Here is a 16546-nt window from a genome sequence, read left to right as displayed (position 1 = left end):
ACTTTAATAATGTATTAATAATATTACTTACTAAAACAGTTAGATAATTATTTTTTAATGAAACATACCATAGCAGTACACTTTATTCTCTAACACTATGAAAATACAAATTTCTATTGCTTCCCCTCACTCCTTCCCAAAAAGGAACTCCCTTTTTCCCTAAAGGGAAGTACAGGAGAAAGACAGAAATTTTTGATGAAATGAACAAAACCACTCTAACTTTTCAAACTGCTGGGAAATACAAAGAAAAGATGTGTGGACAGTGCAGGGGGACAACATGCTGTTCACAATAGAGTTCTTCCTTCTGAGTTGCAAATCTAAATTTGCCTATATCAACATAGTGTTCCAAATATCATAGAATATTTTCAGTTGGAATGGATACCCAAAGGCCATCTAGTCCAACTATCCCGCAAGAAACACCTACAGCTAGATGAGATTGCCCAGAGCCCCATCTAGCCTAACCTTGAAAGTCTCCAGGGATGGGGCATTCACCACATCTCTGGGCAATCTGTTCCAGTGCCTCACCATCCTCACTGTAGAATACTTTTTCCTTATATTCAATCTAAATCTCCCCTCTTTAAGCTTGAAACCATTTCCCCTTGTTCTGTCACCACAGACCCTGCTACAGAGTCTGTCCCCTTCTCTCTTACAGCCCCCCTTTAGATCCTGAAAGGCTGCTCTCAGATCACCTCGCAGCCTTCTTTTCTCCAGGCTGAACAGCCCCAGCTCTCTCAGCCTGTCCTCATGAGAGGTGTTCCATCCCTTGGATCATCTTTGTAGCCCCCCCCTCCAACATGTCCACATCTCTCCTGAACTGAGGACTCCCCATCTGGACGCAGTACTCCAGGTGAGGCCTCACCAGCACAGAGCAGAGGGGCAGGATCACCTCCCTCGCCCTGCTGGCAAGGCTACTTTTGATGCAGCCCATCATACAGTTGGCTTTCTGGGCTGTGAGGGCACATTGCTGGCTCATGTCCAGCTTCCCATCCCCCGTTACCCCAAGCCCTTTTCAGCAGAGCTGCGCTCCATCCCTACATCCCCCAGCTTGTCTGGCAAGGGTCTGCCACAACCCAGGCACAAGACTTCGCTTTGTTCAACCTCACGGGGCTCAGCTGAGCCCAGCGCTGCAGCCTGCCTAGGTCTCTCCGGATGGCATCCCGTCTCTCGAGGTGTAAACACGACGGCTCTCACTAAATGAGAATCACAGACTGAGCTGGGAGGGACCTCAAAGCTCAGCTGGCCGCAACCCCTGCACTGCGCCTTGTTGCCACCCACTGAAACAGGCAGCAGATCAGGCTGCCAGAGCCCATCCCGGCCGTGACCGAGCTGCCTAAACACAGGCATTCGGCGAGCATGAAAACTCAGGAAAAGATTAAACGTTTCGATCACTGAGTCACTGCCTTTGGATCCGCCAAGGCGTTTTCCTCGAGTTCTTCCTTCCCGACCTCCAGCACCGCCCCGCACGCAGCCCCTCACCTGCGGATGGTGACGGCGCGGAACAGCGGGTACCACACGGAGAACTGGCAGTGCGCCACCTGCTCCTTCTTCATCCTCTCTCGCAACCCGGCCCGCTCTTTTCCCCCACCGTTCCGGAAACTCCCGCTTTCCCCGGAACCTCTTCAGCCGTTCCCGGAGCCGCCCGGACATCTGCCGGCTGCGCACACGCCCGCCCCGGCCCGCCCCGCCCCGCTCTGCTCCCGCCCCGCTCCGGCCGCCGCCGTTCCCGCCTCGCCGCGCTGCTGTTGAGGAAGACGCTGGCTGTAAGCCCTGTGCCGTCATGCCAAGGCCGGCTTGCTCCTTCTCAGTGCTTTCTTTAAATCTGAGGCTATGCTCAGCTCTCCTAAGATTCCGCTAACCCAGTTCTGCTTGTACAAACCTGCCTTTTTCCCTCCATTTATTTTTTTTTTTTAATCTGTAGGGCAAGGGCCAGTTAATTATCCCTGTTTTATTTAGCCCTGAGTGATGTGTAGCAGTCATCCACACAGATAAATACATGAGCAGAAATGAAGCGTTTCTCCTGCTGCTTGCCTCTCTCCTGTCAGCTTCTCTCCGGTTGATTCTGTTACTAGAAGGGTTTTTCTGTAATACAAGTGCAGCTTGGTAACAATTCAGTGTGTGAAAGTCACTTTGGTCACGTTAGTGATGTGTGACTCACGTGCTGTTGGGTTCATTGCTCTTAACCAGAACATCATGGTGTGGGTTGGAAAGGAGCTGCAGGATGGTGTTGGATCACCTGGATCCAACTGTGGGCTGGTTGAAAAGAGATTTAGGAAAGGTAATCATCCTGCATCCCTACAACCTGTAGGTGGGGACTGGGGTGGTAAATCCCCCCCCACTGTAATGGCAGAGCAAGTCCGAGATCACCTCATGAGACTGAATGTGTACAAGTCTGTGGGGCAGAATGGCGTGCATCCCAGGGTTCTGAAGGAGCTGGCTGAGGTTGTTGCTGAGCTGCTCTCCATCATATTTGAAAAGTCGTGGCTGTCAGGTGAGGTCCTGGATGACTGGAGGAAGGGTCATGTCACTCCCATTTAAAGAAAGGGAGCAAGGAGGACCCTGGGAACTACAGGTCAGTGAGTCTCACCTCTGTGCCTGGGAAGATCATGGAACAGATCATCCTGGATGACATGCTTGATCACATGAGGAAAGAGCGTGTGATTCGAGACAGCCAGCACGGCTTCACCAGAGGAAGGTCATGCTTGACCAATCTAGTGGCCTTCTATGATGGAGTGACAGCATCAGTGGACAAGGGAAAGGTGACCGATGTCATTTACCTGGACTTGAGCAAGGCCTTTGACATGGTCCCCCACCACATCCTTCTCTCCAAATTGGAGGGATGTGGATTTGATGGGTGGACCACTCGATGGATAAGAAATTGGTTAAAAGGCTGCAGACAGAGGGTGGTCATCAATGGCTCTATGTCCAGGTGGAGGTTTGTAATGAGTTGTATCCTCCAGGGGTCTGTCTTGGGACTGGTGCTCTTCAACATCTTTATCAGTGACATCGATGATGGAATTGAGTGCACCCTCAGCAAGTTTGCTGACGGCACCAAGCTGAGTGGTGCAGTTGACACGGTTGAAGGAAGGGATGCCATTCAGAGGGACCTCGAGAGGCTAGAAAGGTGGGCCCGGGTGAACCTGATGAGGTTCAACGCGGCAAAGTGCAGAGTTTTGCACTTGGGCCGGAGGAATCCCAGGCATCCCTACAGACTGGAAGGAGTGGTCCTTGAGAGCAGCCCTGCAGAGAAGGACCTGGGGGTCTTGATTGATGAAAAGCTTAACGTGAGCCAGCAGTGTGCCCTTGCAGCTCAGAAAGCAAATGGTATCCTGGGCTCCATCAGAAGAGGGGTGGCCAGCAGGGACAGGGAGGTAATTGTCCCTCTGTACTCTGCCCTTGTGAGGTCCCATCTGGAGCATAGGAAGTTCCGCACCAATGTGCGCAAGAACTTCTTTACGGTGAGGGTGACGGAGCACTGGAACAGGCTGCCCAGGGAGGTTGTGGAGTCTCCTTCTCTGGAGATATTCAAGACCCGCCTGGACGCCTACCTGTGCGACCTGGTGTAGGGATCCTGCTTTGGCAGGGGGGTTGGACTCGATGATCTCTGGAGGTCCCTTCCAACCCCTACGATTCTGTGATTCTGTGATTCTGTACTGTGTCCAGGTCTGGAGCCCCCAGTACAAGAAAGACAGGGAGCTGTTGGAGAGGGTCCAGAGGAGAGCCATGAAGATATCAGGGGACTGGAGCACCTCCCCTATGAAGACAGGCTGAGGGAGCTGGGCTTGTTCAGCTTGGAGAAAAGAAGGCTGCGGGGTGACTTCATTCAAGCCTTTCAGTACCTAAAGGGAGCCTACAAACAGAAGGGGAATCAATTCTTTGAAAGGGTAGATAATGGCAAGACAAGGAGAAATGGTTTTAAGTTAAAGGAGGGAAGATTTAGGTTGGATGTCAGAGAGAAATTCTTTGCAGAGAACATGGTGATGTGCTGGAACAGGCTGCCCAGGGAGGTTGTGGATGCCCCGTCACTAAAGGTGTTGAAGGCCAGACTGGATGGGGCCCTGGGCAGCCTGGTCTAGTATTAAATGTGGAGGTTGATGGTCTTGCATGTGGCAGGGGGGTTGGAGCTTCATGATCCTTGAGGTCCCTTCCAACCCTGGCCGCTCTGTGATTCTGTGAATCAATCCATCTGCTGGGAATTGGATAGGCCCCAGTAGCTTGGCAAACCACAGCTGGTTTTAGATCTTAATGTTTGTGAAGGGTAATTTAGAAACTGATGTCAAAAAGATGATGCTTGGAAGGCACTCACTCAGTAAGGGAACAAGTAATGAGAATAAAGTTATACGTTTCATAATAGTATAACTCTTTCAGGTCTGAATTTGAGCCCCTCATGACGTGAGTGGAACAAGTAGCATAGTTTGCCAGCAGTGCCCAGGAATACTAGCTATCAAAGTCATCAGAGAAGGTAGAAGTGGGCCAAACTTTTCTTCTATACTTTGTAGTTCAAATACTAGCTAAGCAGGCTGATAAACGTGGACATTCCAATGTATTCTTTAAGTTTTACTAATAACTATTAAATATTGAAATTCACGGATCGTTAATCAAGTAATCAGGTTCCCGGCTGCTGTGCCAGCTGCATTATTACATTTTTAACTCAAATGCTGCAGTGGTAGTTTTATGAGAACCTTCCTGTGTGTCGGCTGTGAGACAACAGTTGTTCTGAAACCTCACGCAGGGATTTACATTGTAGCTTTAGATACAATTTTCTTTTGCAACAAATGTTTATGAAAAAGAACTGTGCTGCCACTTTTTCCAGGACACCCTTGGCTTATGTGAGATAGCAGAATTAGAGCCTTAGGCTTAACCAAGAGATATTTCAATTCTCAATTCTATGTTCAGTTGGATTTGAAAATACATATATATGTATTTGTTAGATCTTTTTAAAATGCCACTCATATGTAGAGTTATTGCACCCACTAGTGGAAAAGATCAACACCACATAATCTGATACAGATGACTCTCAATTTCACCTATTTTAGATTTTGGTGCTTTTTCAAATAAGTGAGCAACTGCTTGTAATTTTAGTCACAAATTATTCATGAATTTGTCCACTGCAGAAAAGAACAAGGTGTGTTGAAAAGAGCTTCTGGCATGAGATAAGGTCCTTTGTAATTGATTTGTATTTGTAATTGATATAGTAGGTATTAATGCAGTTATACTAAGCATTAATAACAGTGCATGGGGAGAGTGGGAGATTTTGGATACAACTGTGGTCATCTGTGTTTGAGAGAGTGATACACTGATGCTGGCAAGTAAATGTAGAAGTACTATGATGAAGAATGGAATGGATTTCCTTTGAGAGGAGATTGAAAGAGGAAGACTTATTCAGTCTGCTAAAAGAATAGTGATATGGTTCACTGTACTCTTTTTGACTGGTTCATATTGTCAATCAAAAAAGCAGCAATTCTTTCCAAACACTGGAGGTCTATTTTTTTGTATTTAGGGATGTGATTTTTTTATACTGTTGAAACTGGATACTTAGGGCATCACATAGGGCCTAGCTGGCTGCTTCGTGTAGACCAGAAAACTCTTAGAGCCCGTTTGCTGGGCTTATTTTGCATGTGTTTGGTGGAAACCTTGATATTGTGTGTTAGAGTCACAGCAAGATAATATGGTTATTGTCCAGCTACATCTCTTAAGTGAGGAGGGTTGATACATTGTGGCTTAAGAACTAATTAGTGACAGCTAACTGTGAACTAATATAAGACAGACATTGTAAGAAAGTGAGGTTATAGAACAGCTTTTCATAGTAGTAGTGGGATAGGAAAGCTACATTGTTTTAAGCTTTGTTTGTTTAAGAAAGGTTTATGTAATGTTTTTGAAGTGACAGGATTGGATTTAATTAGTCAGGGTTCCTTTACAAGCTCTATGATACCTAAAGGCAATTTGAAAGCTTAATGGCCACCCTGATGTACTGCATCCAACAGTCTTAAGGAAGAGCTTCTCCTGTGTACTTGGTGAGGAAATGGATTTATATACATTCGTTTTAATCCTGCTAATAAAGAGAACTATTTTGTACTATCTACTCCTCCACACTACTTTAAAGAATTAAATACAAATCTTATATGTGAGAAAGCTGATGTAGATTCATGCTTATCAATGTCTTACAGATGAGCAGAAACTCAGACTTGCAGGCCACAACCTTCTCGGGCAAATGCATGCACCCAAACACCTCCCAGTGAACAAGGGAGCCATCCAGACCTTTGGCTGTGGGGTTGCTGTGACATGGGTGCAAGTGTGCCTACCTTTCTTTTGAACAGGTGGGCAGGTTGTGAGAGGAAATCAACAAGCAGATAGTATCCAGGAATCTGAGGGAGACTGACTGTGCTGTAAAAGGGCAGACTGACAGCCCTGTCTTAAGTCCATGCAAGGGAAAGAAGCTAAGCCAGCTTCCACCTATGAGAACATAGACTGCAATAACAAGTAAGATGAGGGAGACTAGACTCATTTCTGCCTGGAGCAGAACAGATAGAAGGCTCTGGGACTGAAAAAAAGGAGAGGGTGCCGGTGACAGTCAAGACCCAGGAAAGGACAACCATATGAAGCTGATCCAGCCAAGCACCTATTACTAGAACCAGTGCCACCAAAAAAGGCAAAGGGCATTAGTAACAAAGGACTCCTCACTGAGAGGCACTAAGGCACCCATTCACCCCTTGGACAACTTCTTTAGAGAGGTTTGCTACCTGCCAAGGGCCCACATTTGTGATATCAAGTGGAGCTTATTAGGCCTGAGAAAGCCAGAGCACAGGAGCTCTCTATCCCCCAATAGATAAAATAGATAAAAGCAGGAGAGGCAGCAGGCCAGCATGGCTGAACAGGGACCTGCTAGTTAAACTGAGGGATAAAGAGGAAACACACAGGCAGTGGAAGCAGGGATGTGTGGCCTGGGAAGAGTACAGAGATGCCATCCAGACATGTGGAGATGAGATCAGAAAAGCCAAGGCACAGATGGAACTGAGCCTGGTAGGGATATGACAAATAACAAGAAGGGATTCTGTAGGTACATTGGTCAGAAGAGAAAGGTCCAGGAGAGTGTATTCCCTCTGCTAAATGAGAAAGGGGTGCTGACAACAATGGGCAAGAAGGCTGAGGTTTGCCTCAGTTTTCACTGGTAGTCAGGCTTTCCATGTCTTTCACGTCTCTGAACCCACAGGTGAGATCAGGGGAGCAAAATCTCTCCCACTGCAAGAGAAGAGCAAGTTCAAGACCACCTGATGAGTCTGAATGTGTACAAGCCTATGAGGCCTGATGACATACAGCTCAATGTCCTGAAATAACTGGCTGATGTGGTTGCTGAGCCACTCTCCATCATATTCAAAAAGTCATGACTGCCAGGTAAAGTCCCCAGTGACTGGAAAAAGGGACACAACACTACAATTTTTTTTAAGAAAGGGAGAAAGGAAAATTCAGGCCAGTGAGCCTCACCCTTTGCATAGGAAGATCACAGAGCAGATCCTCCTGGAAGTTATGTTAAGGCTCATGCAAGATGAGGAGGTGATCTGCTGGCCTTCTAAGATGGAGTGATGGCATCAGTGGACAAAATAAGAACAACTGATGTCATTTATCTGGACTTGTGCTAGGACTTTGATAAGGTCCTACACAACATCCTTATCTCTGTGATGGAGAGAGATGGGTTTGATCAGTGGTTAATACAGTGAGTAAAGAATTGGTTGGATTGTTGTAGTCAGAGGGTCATGGTCAATGGCCATGGTCCAGGTGGAAGTCAGTGACAAGTGGTGTCCAGCACAGGTATATTTTGACACTGGTGCTCTTCAACATCCTTATCAATTACATAGATAGTAGGATTGAATATACCTTCAGAAAATTTGCTGATGACACCAAGCTGAGTGGGGTGGTTCACAAAATAGAAGGAAAGGATGCCATCCAGAGGGACCTGGGCAAACTGGAAAAGTGGCCCACAAGAACCTGATGTGGTTCAAGGCCACAAGCAGCGTGTTGCTCTTCAGTTGGGGCAGTTCCAGATATGAGTACAGACAGGGAGAAGAACTCATTGAGAGCAGTCCTGCAGAGAAGGACTTGGGGTTCTGGTGGATGAAAAGCTGGACTGAGCCAGCTGTGTGCTCTTACAGCCCATGAGGCCAACTGTATCCTGGGCTGCATCAACAGAAGGGTGGCCAGCAGAATGAGGGAGGGGGTTGCTGTGGATGCCCCATCCCTGGAGATGCTCAAGGCCAGGTTGGATGGGGCTCTGGGCAGCCTGAGCTGGTGGGAAGCACGCAGTCCATGGCAGAAGGGTTGGAACTGGACAGTCTTTAAAGGTCTGTTCCAACTCAAACCATTGTATGATTCTATGATTGACAGAGCAGAATGAACCAATTCAGCTAAAATTGATCCACTTTGTGTGTGTCTGAACTTTGAACATTTAAGGCAAGTATCTTCAGCCAGTACAGCCACTCTGTAGTTGACAGGACTATTACCAACCATGTAAGTCAGGGCTTTGATCCAAACTTCCTTTGAATCAGTCAGGTGGAGCTGAAAATGTGAATTGCACATGCTATCACATGTTGCTAACTTTGTCTAGCAAGTTTCATTTGTTAATTTAGAATGCAGAAATGAACCTTTTAACTTTACTCTGAAAGCAAATATTGACTTTGTTTTATAGTAGACTGGACTTTGGGCAGGAGGGGAAAAGCCTGACATTCCTGAAAATGGCAGCTGAGACATCCACAGAAGTTCCAAAAACTGCTAAGCAATTCGTCCTTAAAGAAGAGGTACAACATGTTTGGTTTTGACACATTGTATTGCTAAATAACAGTTATTTGAGACTGATCAAAATATTTGTGAGTGCAGAATAAGAAATGTGATAGATGCTAAAGGTTTGTACAATCTGTTCAGAGGAAGTACTTCTTCCTGAAGGTCGAAGAGTGTTCAGGTATTTTTAAGCTTTTTTTTTTTTTTTTTCTCTCTGATTTTACAGTTGTGTCTTGTATTGTCTGTTCAGGCTGTTTTCAATGTTAAGAAATAATGCTGATACCTCTGCTAGATTGTAGAAATGGGTGGATTGTGAAAATGAGTCTTGTTATCTGTTCCCCTCTAACACAGAGAGTTGCCTTAAAATTTACAACTATACCTTCCTTCACACTTTCTGGAAGGATTTGAATTGAGATGATTGCTTTTCTAAGGATGCTGATAAGGAGATAGTAAGATGTTCTGAAAATGTTGTACTTGCACCTTACCTTCACAGAATCAGAAAATATTAGGTCCTCAGAAAGGAATTCAGAGGTATTTCTGTGTGCTTATAAGGAGCATTTTCACCTTTCATTACCAATTTTTGTTAGACCTTACAACATGCTTTGTTTCAGGTCACATATTAATTTTATGCTCTTTTTTTTTCTTTTTTTAATCATACCTCTTTCCTTTGTAATATTCTTCAGTGTCATTCAGAAGTTTGTTATGAAGTCTTACATATTCAAAATGATTTATCTTTTCTAGTAATTTTCTGGGCTTTCTTGAGGAGAATGTTTACCATGCATTTACCAGTCACTCTTATACTTGAAGTGTTTCTGTACGTCTTTAGCATCTAAATGGTTTGATGTCAGAGTATCTTCTTGCATGAAAGCAGCTGCTGATCTTCCACCTGCTTCTGGGAAGCCACAGTCTGTGAGCAAAAGATGACATTCTTTGCCCATCAAAGTAATAGGTGAAGCAATAAATATAGCTTAGTCTGAAACTGACTATAGCTCATAGAACATACCCTGGAAAGTACCATTAGGCCCCAGATAAAGGATTTTGCAAAGCAAGAGTTATGCTTGTAGGCCAGCTTCTAAAAAGTTTTAATTGCGCACCCAACAGGATGGGTGACAATAGAACTTTATTTTTCTTCTAGAGACACTTGTCAGCATTCAGGTTTTTCAATCTGAAGACAGTGAGCAGGAAGGGCTCTACCTGACTTTAGGGGATTGTAGAACACTTCCCATGTTAACATTTATGCTGCGTGTCCTATAGTACTTTTTAATTATTTCTCCATGACAGCAGAGGACAAAAGCTGTGCTTAAAGAGTAGCTGATTAAAAACAACACTTTGACACTGCTTTGTACACATAAAATCTACATTTTTTTCCTTCAGTGGTCTTTTTGGAGCTTGGCTGTGTCTGATTTCTTACAGCCAGCTCTTTCTTTCTCCCGTCAGACTCCAGAATCTGATTTCAGCTATTTTCCCATTTCTGCTTACCAAATAGTAACGTGGTGATGGAGCAGTGATCTGCCAGTTCTGCTGAGTGCTTCAGCAATATGTGGCCATGACCAATAGTTCTTTGTGTCTTCTGCAGTGTTTAACAAAATAAATTATAAAATAAAATTCATTATTACAAAATATTTGGCTTTATTGTTTGTTTAACTGAAGTATATGGACAGCCAACAGGAAACGATTTTCATCTCTTTCTCTTTTGGATAAGAGCTGCATCACATACTACATTTCACTTCTAGGTATTCCTTTGGTTGATGAACCTCTCTCTCAATTTAGGTTCATGATCCACATGGCTACACGTGTCCTGTTTGCTCTTTGTCCTGCACTAGAGGGTGGTAACATGCCTATCACATGAACAGTCTCTGGGTTTTTATCCTTTGCTACAATTTAATGTTGTGGGTTTTTTGTTGTTTTTTTTATTTTCCAGAATTTCTCTTCCCCTTGCTAATACATCCCCCATTGCTATCAGCAATGTTTCTAGTTATACAATAAGAATTCACTGAAACGTAGTTATAAAAGTTAAAAGAAATTACTAGGCTTAATTTCTATTCCAATTCAAGAACTTGGCATAAATGCTTTTCCCCAGCAGTTACAGGAAGTTGTTAAGTGTTCTTGCATATGTTCTGATGCTGAGATTTTCTTTCTAAAAGCATTATAATAAAGTTGTGTTTTCTCTCTTCCTAAAGCCAAGTAACATTGAGATTAATCTTATAATTTATTTTAAAAAGAATACTTTATTTTTAGGTAATCATAGAAAGAAAATGGTTGAAGCTTGAGGAAACAACTTACACTGATGCCTTTGGTAAAACCAGGTAATCATCTTTCTGGATCCTCTTCAGATTCCTGTAATGTTCCCAGTTCTGTGGGCCAGCCAGAATATGAACCCTACAAACCTATTACCCAACACATGACAATTCTATGTATTGAGCAGTTCCTTTACAGTTCATCCTGTTCAGAGAAAAAAGTCCTTCTCTAGCAGGCATGCTAGCATGTGGGATCATACTTGGCTCCTGAATCTTTTGGGACTCATTAGACCTTCATTTACCTTGCATTTGCAGTTCCTTATACAGATGATGTACAGAAGCAAGTTCTAGCAGTGCAAATAGACAGAGATGATCAGTGAATCTGTCCTTTGGCTTTTCTGGGATCTCATTAAGGGCTTCATTTTCACTGCTGATGGTGCAGGACATTGCATACTACTCAAAAGTTACTTGTTTTCTTGTATGTTATCATGCTTGTCCAGTTCTTTTGTATGCTTTAGTTATGCCATATTTATCTAGATGTGACATAGCTTTATTTTACCACCCCTTAATGTATTACATTCCATCTTGATTCCTTTCTCCAGTGCCTCCCTATTTATCAGCAAAGTATCCTTTTAAGAAATAGCAAAGACTGGAGCTTTTGTGAAAGGATTTTTATAGCTGATGGCTTTTTGGAGTTTACTCATTCTATTGCTTATTTTGAGAGAAAAGTTTTTCTTTCTTTCCTGTGTGCTTCTCTTTTTCGAGTACGTGAGCTGTGAGTTCACAATTACATTATAAATTGTATAAAAGCAAGGTAAAAGAATGAACGTGGTCTTTTTTCAAAACTAACAAAATCTGGCATGTTAAATACATAAATTGTTCCATCTTGCACTTTTCCAGGATCACTTTTATATGATTTGTTCTGTGACAATCATTTGTGTCTTTCCATTATGTTTAATGAGCCTGAGCAATCACCAGATATCTATTTTCTCTCTCATTTGTGTATGCAAAACAAAATTCTATCACAGACATCTTACATGGCCAAAACAGGATAGGGGTTACCTACAGCCAGCTGCTTTCCTTCTGGGCCTCACTGAACAATGGCATGTTTTGCTTTCTGATTACAACTGCAAGGATAGAAGACAACTTACAAAACATGGATATTTTTAATCTATCAATTTGTTGTTTTCTCTATGCTGAACAGAACTTGGGAAACTGTAAAGCGTGTTGGCAAGAAAAAGAGTGTTTCAGCTGATGGTAAGACTGTGGTGATGTTTGTTTGTTTGTTAGCAACTTTTCTTGTGACAGTTCTAATAAACTCACTGTGCAGCCAGTATGTTTGTGAATAGAAAGACAGCTCAGCAGGGCTTGCAGGATAAGCCACAGCACTGAGCAAGTATGCTCTCCTGAAATACTGACTGAAGAGCTCAGCAATCAGAATCTTGCTGCTAGGACTGTTTTCCCAAGATCGCTGTATTCACCTGATGAGAATTGCAAAGTTGTGATGGATGCCCTGGTGCATATCAGCTCATGAATTGGGTTTGCTGTAGGGGCTTAGCATACAGTACTCTTCAGGTAAAAGATGGACATAAATCAGACATGAAAGGAGTGTAGGAAGGGGTTCCATCTGGTGGTTTCCAGACAGTGTCTGCAGGTGAGACAGTGCCTCCCAAGCTACTGGGGGGCTGAGGATAAGTCTTGCTTAGCACACTTTCCTCTAGTTGGCTGAGGTATTCTGAGGATCCCATTTTGGCCCTTCAGTTCTCAATGTGCATGGTATAAAGAGTTTAAATTCATAATTCAGGATAACAGTGATCTAAATGTTTGCCAGCCTGATGCTAGTGCTAGTGTCCTTAGGTTCATTCCTGGATCTAGCACTAAATGCTTTGTTATACTCAAATAGTACGTGCTTACATCTTCTGTCACTGCTCCTAGGTGTGGCAGTGATAGCTGTGCTACAGAGAACTCTCCACTATGACTGCATCGTCCTAGTGAAACAGTTCAGGCCTCCAATTAATGGCTACTGCTTGGAATTTCCTGCAGGTAAGAGACGGAAACATTCAGTCGCATAACAGTGACAGTTAACTGTGTTTAGATGTGCTAGGAGTTTCAATCTTTATTAAGTGGTCTAACCAGAATTCCATGGTGGTCTGTAGCTCAGTGAGATCTTCAGCACTATTTAATAGTGAAGCACACAAAGGGAATGCAGTTCATTTTAGGAGACTGGAGGCATTGTGCATGAGTTTGGTAAGAGAATATTGCATTTCCCTCCTCTCCTCTTATCTGTAAGAGCCATAGCACTCGTCTTCTTTCCCTCATGAGAATATTAATACCATCTTACAGAAAGATAGCACGATACTGTAGACAGTCAGTTGAAGACAGGAGCAGCAGCAATGATGGATGAGTCCAGGAATTTGAATCCTTCCTAAACCTCGATTTCTTCCTATGTAAAAGTAGGGCAATGAGGACATTTCACCTCATTTGTGAAGTGGATTTGATCTCAGAATGGATACTGTGGGTTAAGTGCTAACTGTTAAATTGTTCTTGTGTTATTATTTATCTCACAGGCCTCATTGAGGAAAATGAGACTGCAGAAAGTGCTGCACTGCGAGAGCTGGAGGAAGAAACTGGCTACAAAGGGGAAGTTGTTGAATGTACTCCAGGTCTGTGCTTTTCTTTTTTTCTTTCCATCCCAAAGCTAATTCTCTCTGATGGATGATACAAAACACTCTAAACCAAAGGAAAACAAGAACTACGCAGAAAGCTCTACAGAAATGAACAGAGAGTTGTATCCCATGGCTGTACCAATGAGACTTTGGTACTTGATGAATCAGTTGTTGAGCTCTGTAAATGCACAGGACTAAAGGTTGACATTTACAGGGAAAAATGTTGCTATTAACAAGTGATCCTTTACATAAAACTTGTGATTCAGATGGAAGTTATTTTGTAAACTGGTGAGACACCTGGCCTCTGCTTTTAAAAAACAAATGTCTGTTTGTTTGTTTGCAGCACTCTGCTTGGACCCAGGTGTGTCAAACAGCACAACACACATCGTGAGCGTTACCATTAACGGAGACGATGCCGCAAATACAAGACCTAAGCAAAAGCTTGGTGAGTTCTGTACCATTTAGATGGAAACTCTTAGAAGGTTACAGAACGTGTTTAATGGAACTATCCCTACCACCATATTCTTCTCTTCCATCCTTGATGATTTAGACTCCGTAAATAAAGTCTTCAAATCATACCCTGCAGCATAGAGAAGCAAACCCACGTTTATTTGCTAAATTCACAGGGGATGCCTAGATGTTAAATCTAAAGTATCAGCTTATCCACAGCAAGAAATTTAGATGCTAAACTTTATTGAGTGCCAAAAGATTTTCCTTTTTTGTGGCTTGGCCCATCAACTATGATGTCATTCACAGTCAGGTAACAAAATGCTTCTTAGCTGTAAAGGTATTTCAAAACCCTTGTGTTGTTTTTTTTTGTTTCTTACAGATGATGGAGGTATGTCACGTAGCTGTGCTCCCGGTAACAGGAAGGTCAAGTGTGTTTGTATGTTTTACTTAGAAAATGTCAGTTAAAACTGTGGGGTTTTTTGGGCTTGGTTAATCTTTTGACCCAAATCAAGCATACACAAGACTCTCTATGGCCTGGATGTGAAAATTCCTGTGGGTATTATCACTTCAGTTGCATTCAAGTATTACAACAGAGGCACCATTATCTCAAGAAATACAAACCGAATCCTCAACAGCTGTAATTCAAGCCTTGAAAGGCAACTAATTCATACAGACTAGGCAGGTGTAAGCTAACATATTCACCCTTTTTTCTTTAGAAACTGCTGTTGTGGTCTTCAAGTGCATCTAAAATTCCTTCCTATGCAGTTCAGCCCGACAGGATTCCAATTTGACAGATTTTCCATTCTCAGGAGAAAGTCTCCTTTTAGAAAGGTTCTCACCTTCCACAGCTGCCAGTTTTTTCTGTTTATTTCTGACAAATCTGTTAATGATCCCAGTCACTGCCTTCCCTCAGGCACTGAGCCTTTTTATGATACACAGAGGTCTACTACGCTTTTAGATGGTGATAAGCATTAAGCTAGCTTTTTTTTCCTCCTGTAGGTTGTAAGAAGTAGGACACTAAGATAGACATCCTCTACTGTTCACTGCTTTAGAGGTGTTTAACATTTTGTTCTTCTTGCCTAGAATTTGTGGAAGTTATTTCACTTCCAAAGAACGACTTACTGCAAAGAATCGATGGTAAGAGCTTTCTGACATTAAATGCACTAATTTGAGCTTCAAGTAACCATTAGCATCTCTTCTCATAGCTCTTCACAAGTCTATATCTTAAACAAAAAGCCGCAGGAGACTTGACCCTACGACAGAATTTCTGGTAGCCTGAGGTGTTCGCATGAATAATCCCATTCACCACTTTAATAACGGACATAGGAGTTTGTGGGAAGTTGTAACTGCATCTCATACTTTGTTTTTCTTCTTTTCCCTTGCCCCTCAGAACTAGTAGCAGAAGAGCATATTGCAGTGGATGCCAGGGTTTATACTTATGCACTGGCCCTGAAGCGTGCAACAGAGAAACCGCTCCAAGTTCCTTTCATGAAGTTCTAAAACTTCACAGTAATAAATATAGCTGAGAATCCTCCAGTCCAGATGGCTTAGAAGTGTAACTCTTCTTGTAATAAAGGTTCCTTACTTGTAGAGTGAAAAAAATACTTGTAAGAATGATTCTGATATTTTTACCTGGAATAAACTGACGGAAAGCATTTCTTCTAACTGTTTAGTCTATCTAGCCTTGACAGAACAATCAAAATAAAAATGCTGCTTAATTTTCAAGATGATTCATTTCTGATTATTCATCACTACGTAGATATTTCAGTATAAGAAGGATGCTTAAGCAACTGTATTTGGTGTGGTAGCAACACCTGTTCAAAATGAGAGAGAAAACAGACCACATTATGCATTTGTGCCAAATTAAGTGGTAAGAGAAAATGAATTCATTGGATCCAAGTATTGTTTAATCTAAGAAAACAGAGGCTCTGATAACAGTGGTGATGGTTACAAAACATAAACTAGTGCAAACTAGAATGGAGCCAGGTAAGTGATGCTGTTTAAGGTATGGGATTAGTAGAAGAGCCTTGCAGTTCTCCAGTTCCCTTGGGCACATGCACACAGCTAGGTTGCACTTCAATTCAATATATCACTTCTATGTAAATCACTTGCCCAGCAAACCTTCAGTGCACAGTCACCTGCTTTTTATTATCCAAATAACCACCACAGCTTAAAGATTAGAAACTAAAAGTCACCATAAGCATGTGCTAATATCAAACACTGTCTCTGAAATATACTTAGATGAACATGCATAATCAGGAAGATTTTTCCTAATTCAGAAATTAAGTAGAAATCTTGTGAAAGGTTTTCTGACTTTCACAAACAGCACCACAAAGGTGCTTCCAAATTAAGGCTGAAAAAAGAAATCAAAATATGAAACCAAAAGGGAAAAATCCACTGACTACAACGGAACAGAGAAGATTTTAA

At 42.8% G+C, this 16546-nt stretch overlaps 2 protein-coding genes across 5 annotated transcripts in view; one reads left to right on the top strand and one right to left on the bottom strand.

Annotated features, from left to right (window-relative positions):
• Positions 1-1649, bottom strand: part of CDC123 (cell division cycle 123) — a 35580-nt gene extending 33931 nt beyond the window's left edge. The window contains exon 1 of the mRNA XM_031615764.2: positions 1477-1649. Coding sequence (XP_031471624.1) covers positions 1477-1550 — 74 coding nt within the window. The 5' untranslated portion in view covers positions 1551-1649. The remainder of the gene's footprint in view (positions 1-1476) is intronic.
• Positions 1650-1672: 23 nt separating this feature from the next.
• On the top strand, positions 1673-15868 carry NUDT5 (nudix hydrolase 5). 4 transcript variants are annotated; one of them, XM_090134748.1, is made up of 11 exons: positions 1676-1760; positions 7208-7389; positions 8678-8786; positions 11005-11072; positions 12208-12260; positions 12939-13046; positions 13571-13666; positions 14013-14114; positions 14499-14555; positions 15203-15256; positions 15510-15847. In XM_090134748.1, coding segments are annotated over exons 2-10 (606 nt in total). In that variant the 5' UTR covers positions 1676-1760; positions 7208-7378; the 3' UTR covers positions 15205-15256; positions 15510-15847. The 4 variants fall into 4 exon arrangements, with proteins under 4 accessions (XP_089990881.1, XP_089990874.1, XP_089990868.1 ...); XM_090134742.1 differs by having other exon boundaries at positions 14499-15256; positions 15510-15868; XM_090134755.1 differs by lacking the exon at positions 7208-7389 and having other exon boundaries at positions 1673-1760; positions 14499-15256; positions 15510-15866.
• The last annotated feature ends 678 nt before the right edge of the window (positions 15869-16546 follow it).

Source organism: Phasianus colchicus, chromosome 1 (genome assembly GCF_987193195.1).
Source record: "Phasianus colchicus chromosome 1, bPhaCol1.hap1.1, whole genome shotgun sequence".
Classification (NCBI taxonomy): domain Eukaryota; kingdom Metazoa; phylum Chordata; class Aves; order Galliformes; family Phasianidae; genus Phasianus; species Phasianus colchicus.
Note: the sequence above shows the minus strand (reverse complement) of the source record. Positions and strands in the feature narration are given on the sequence as shown.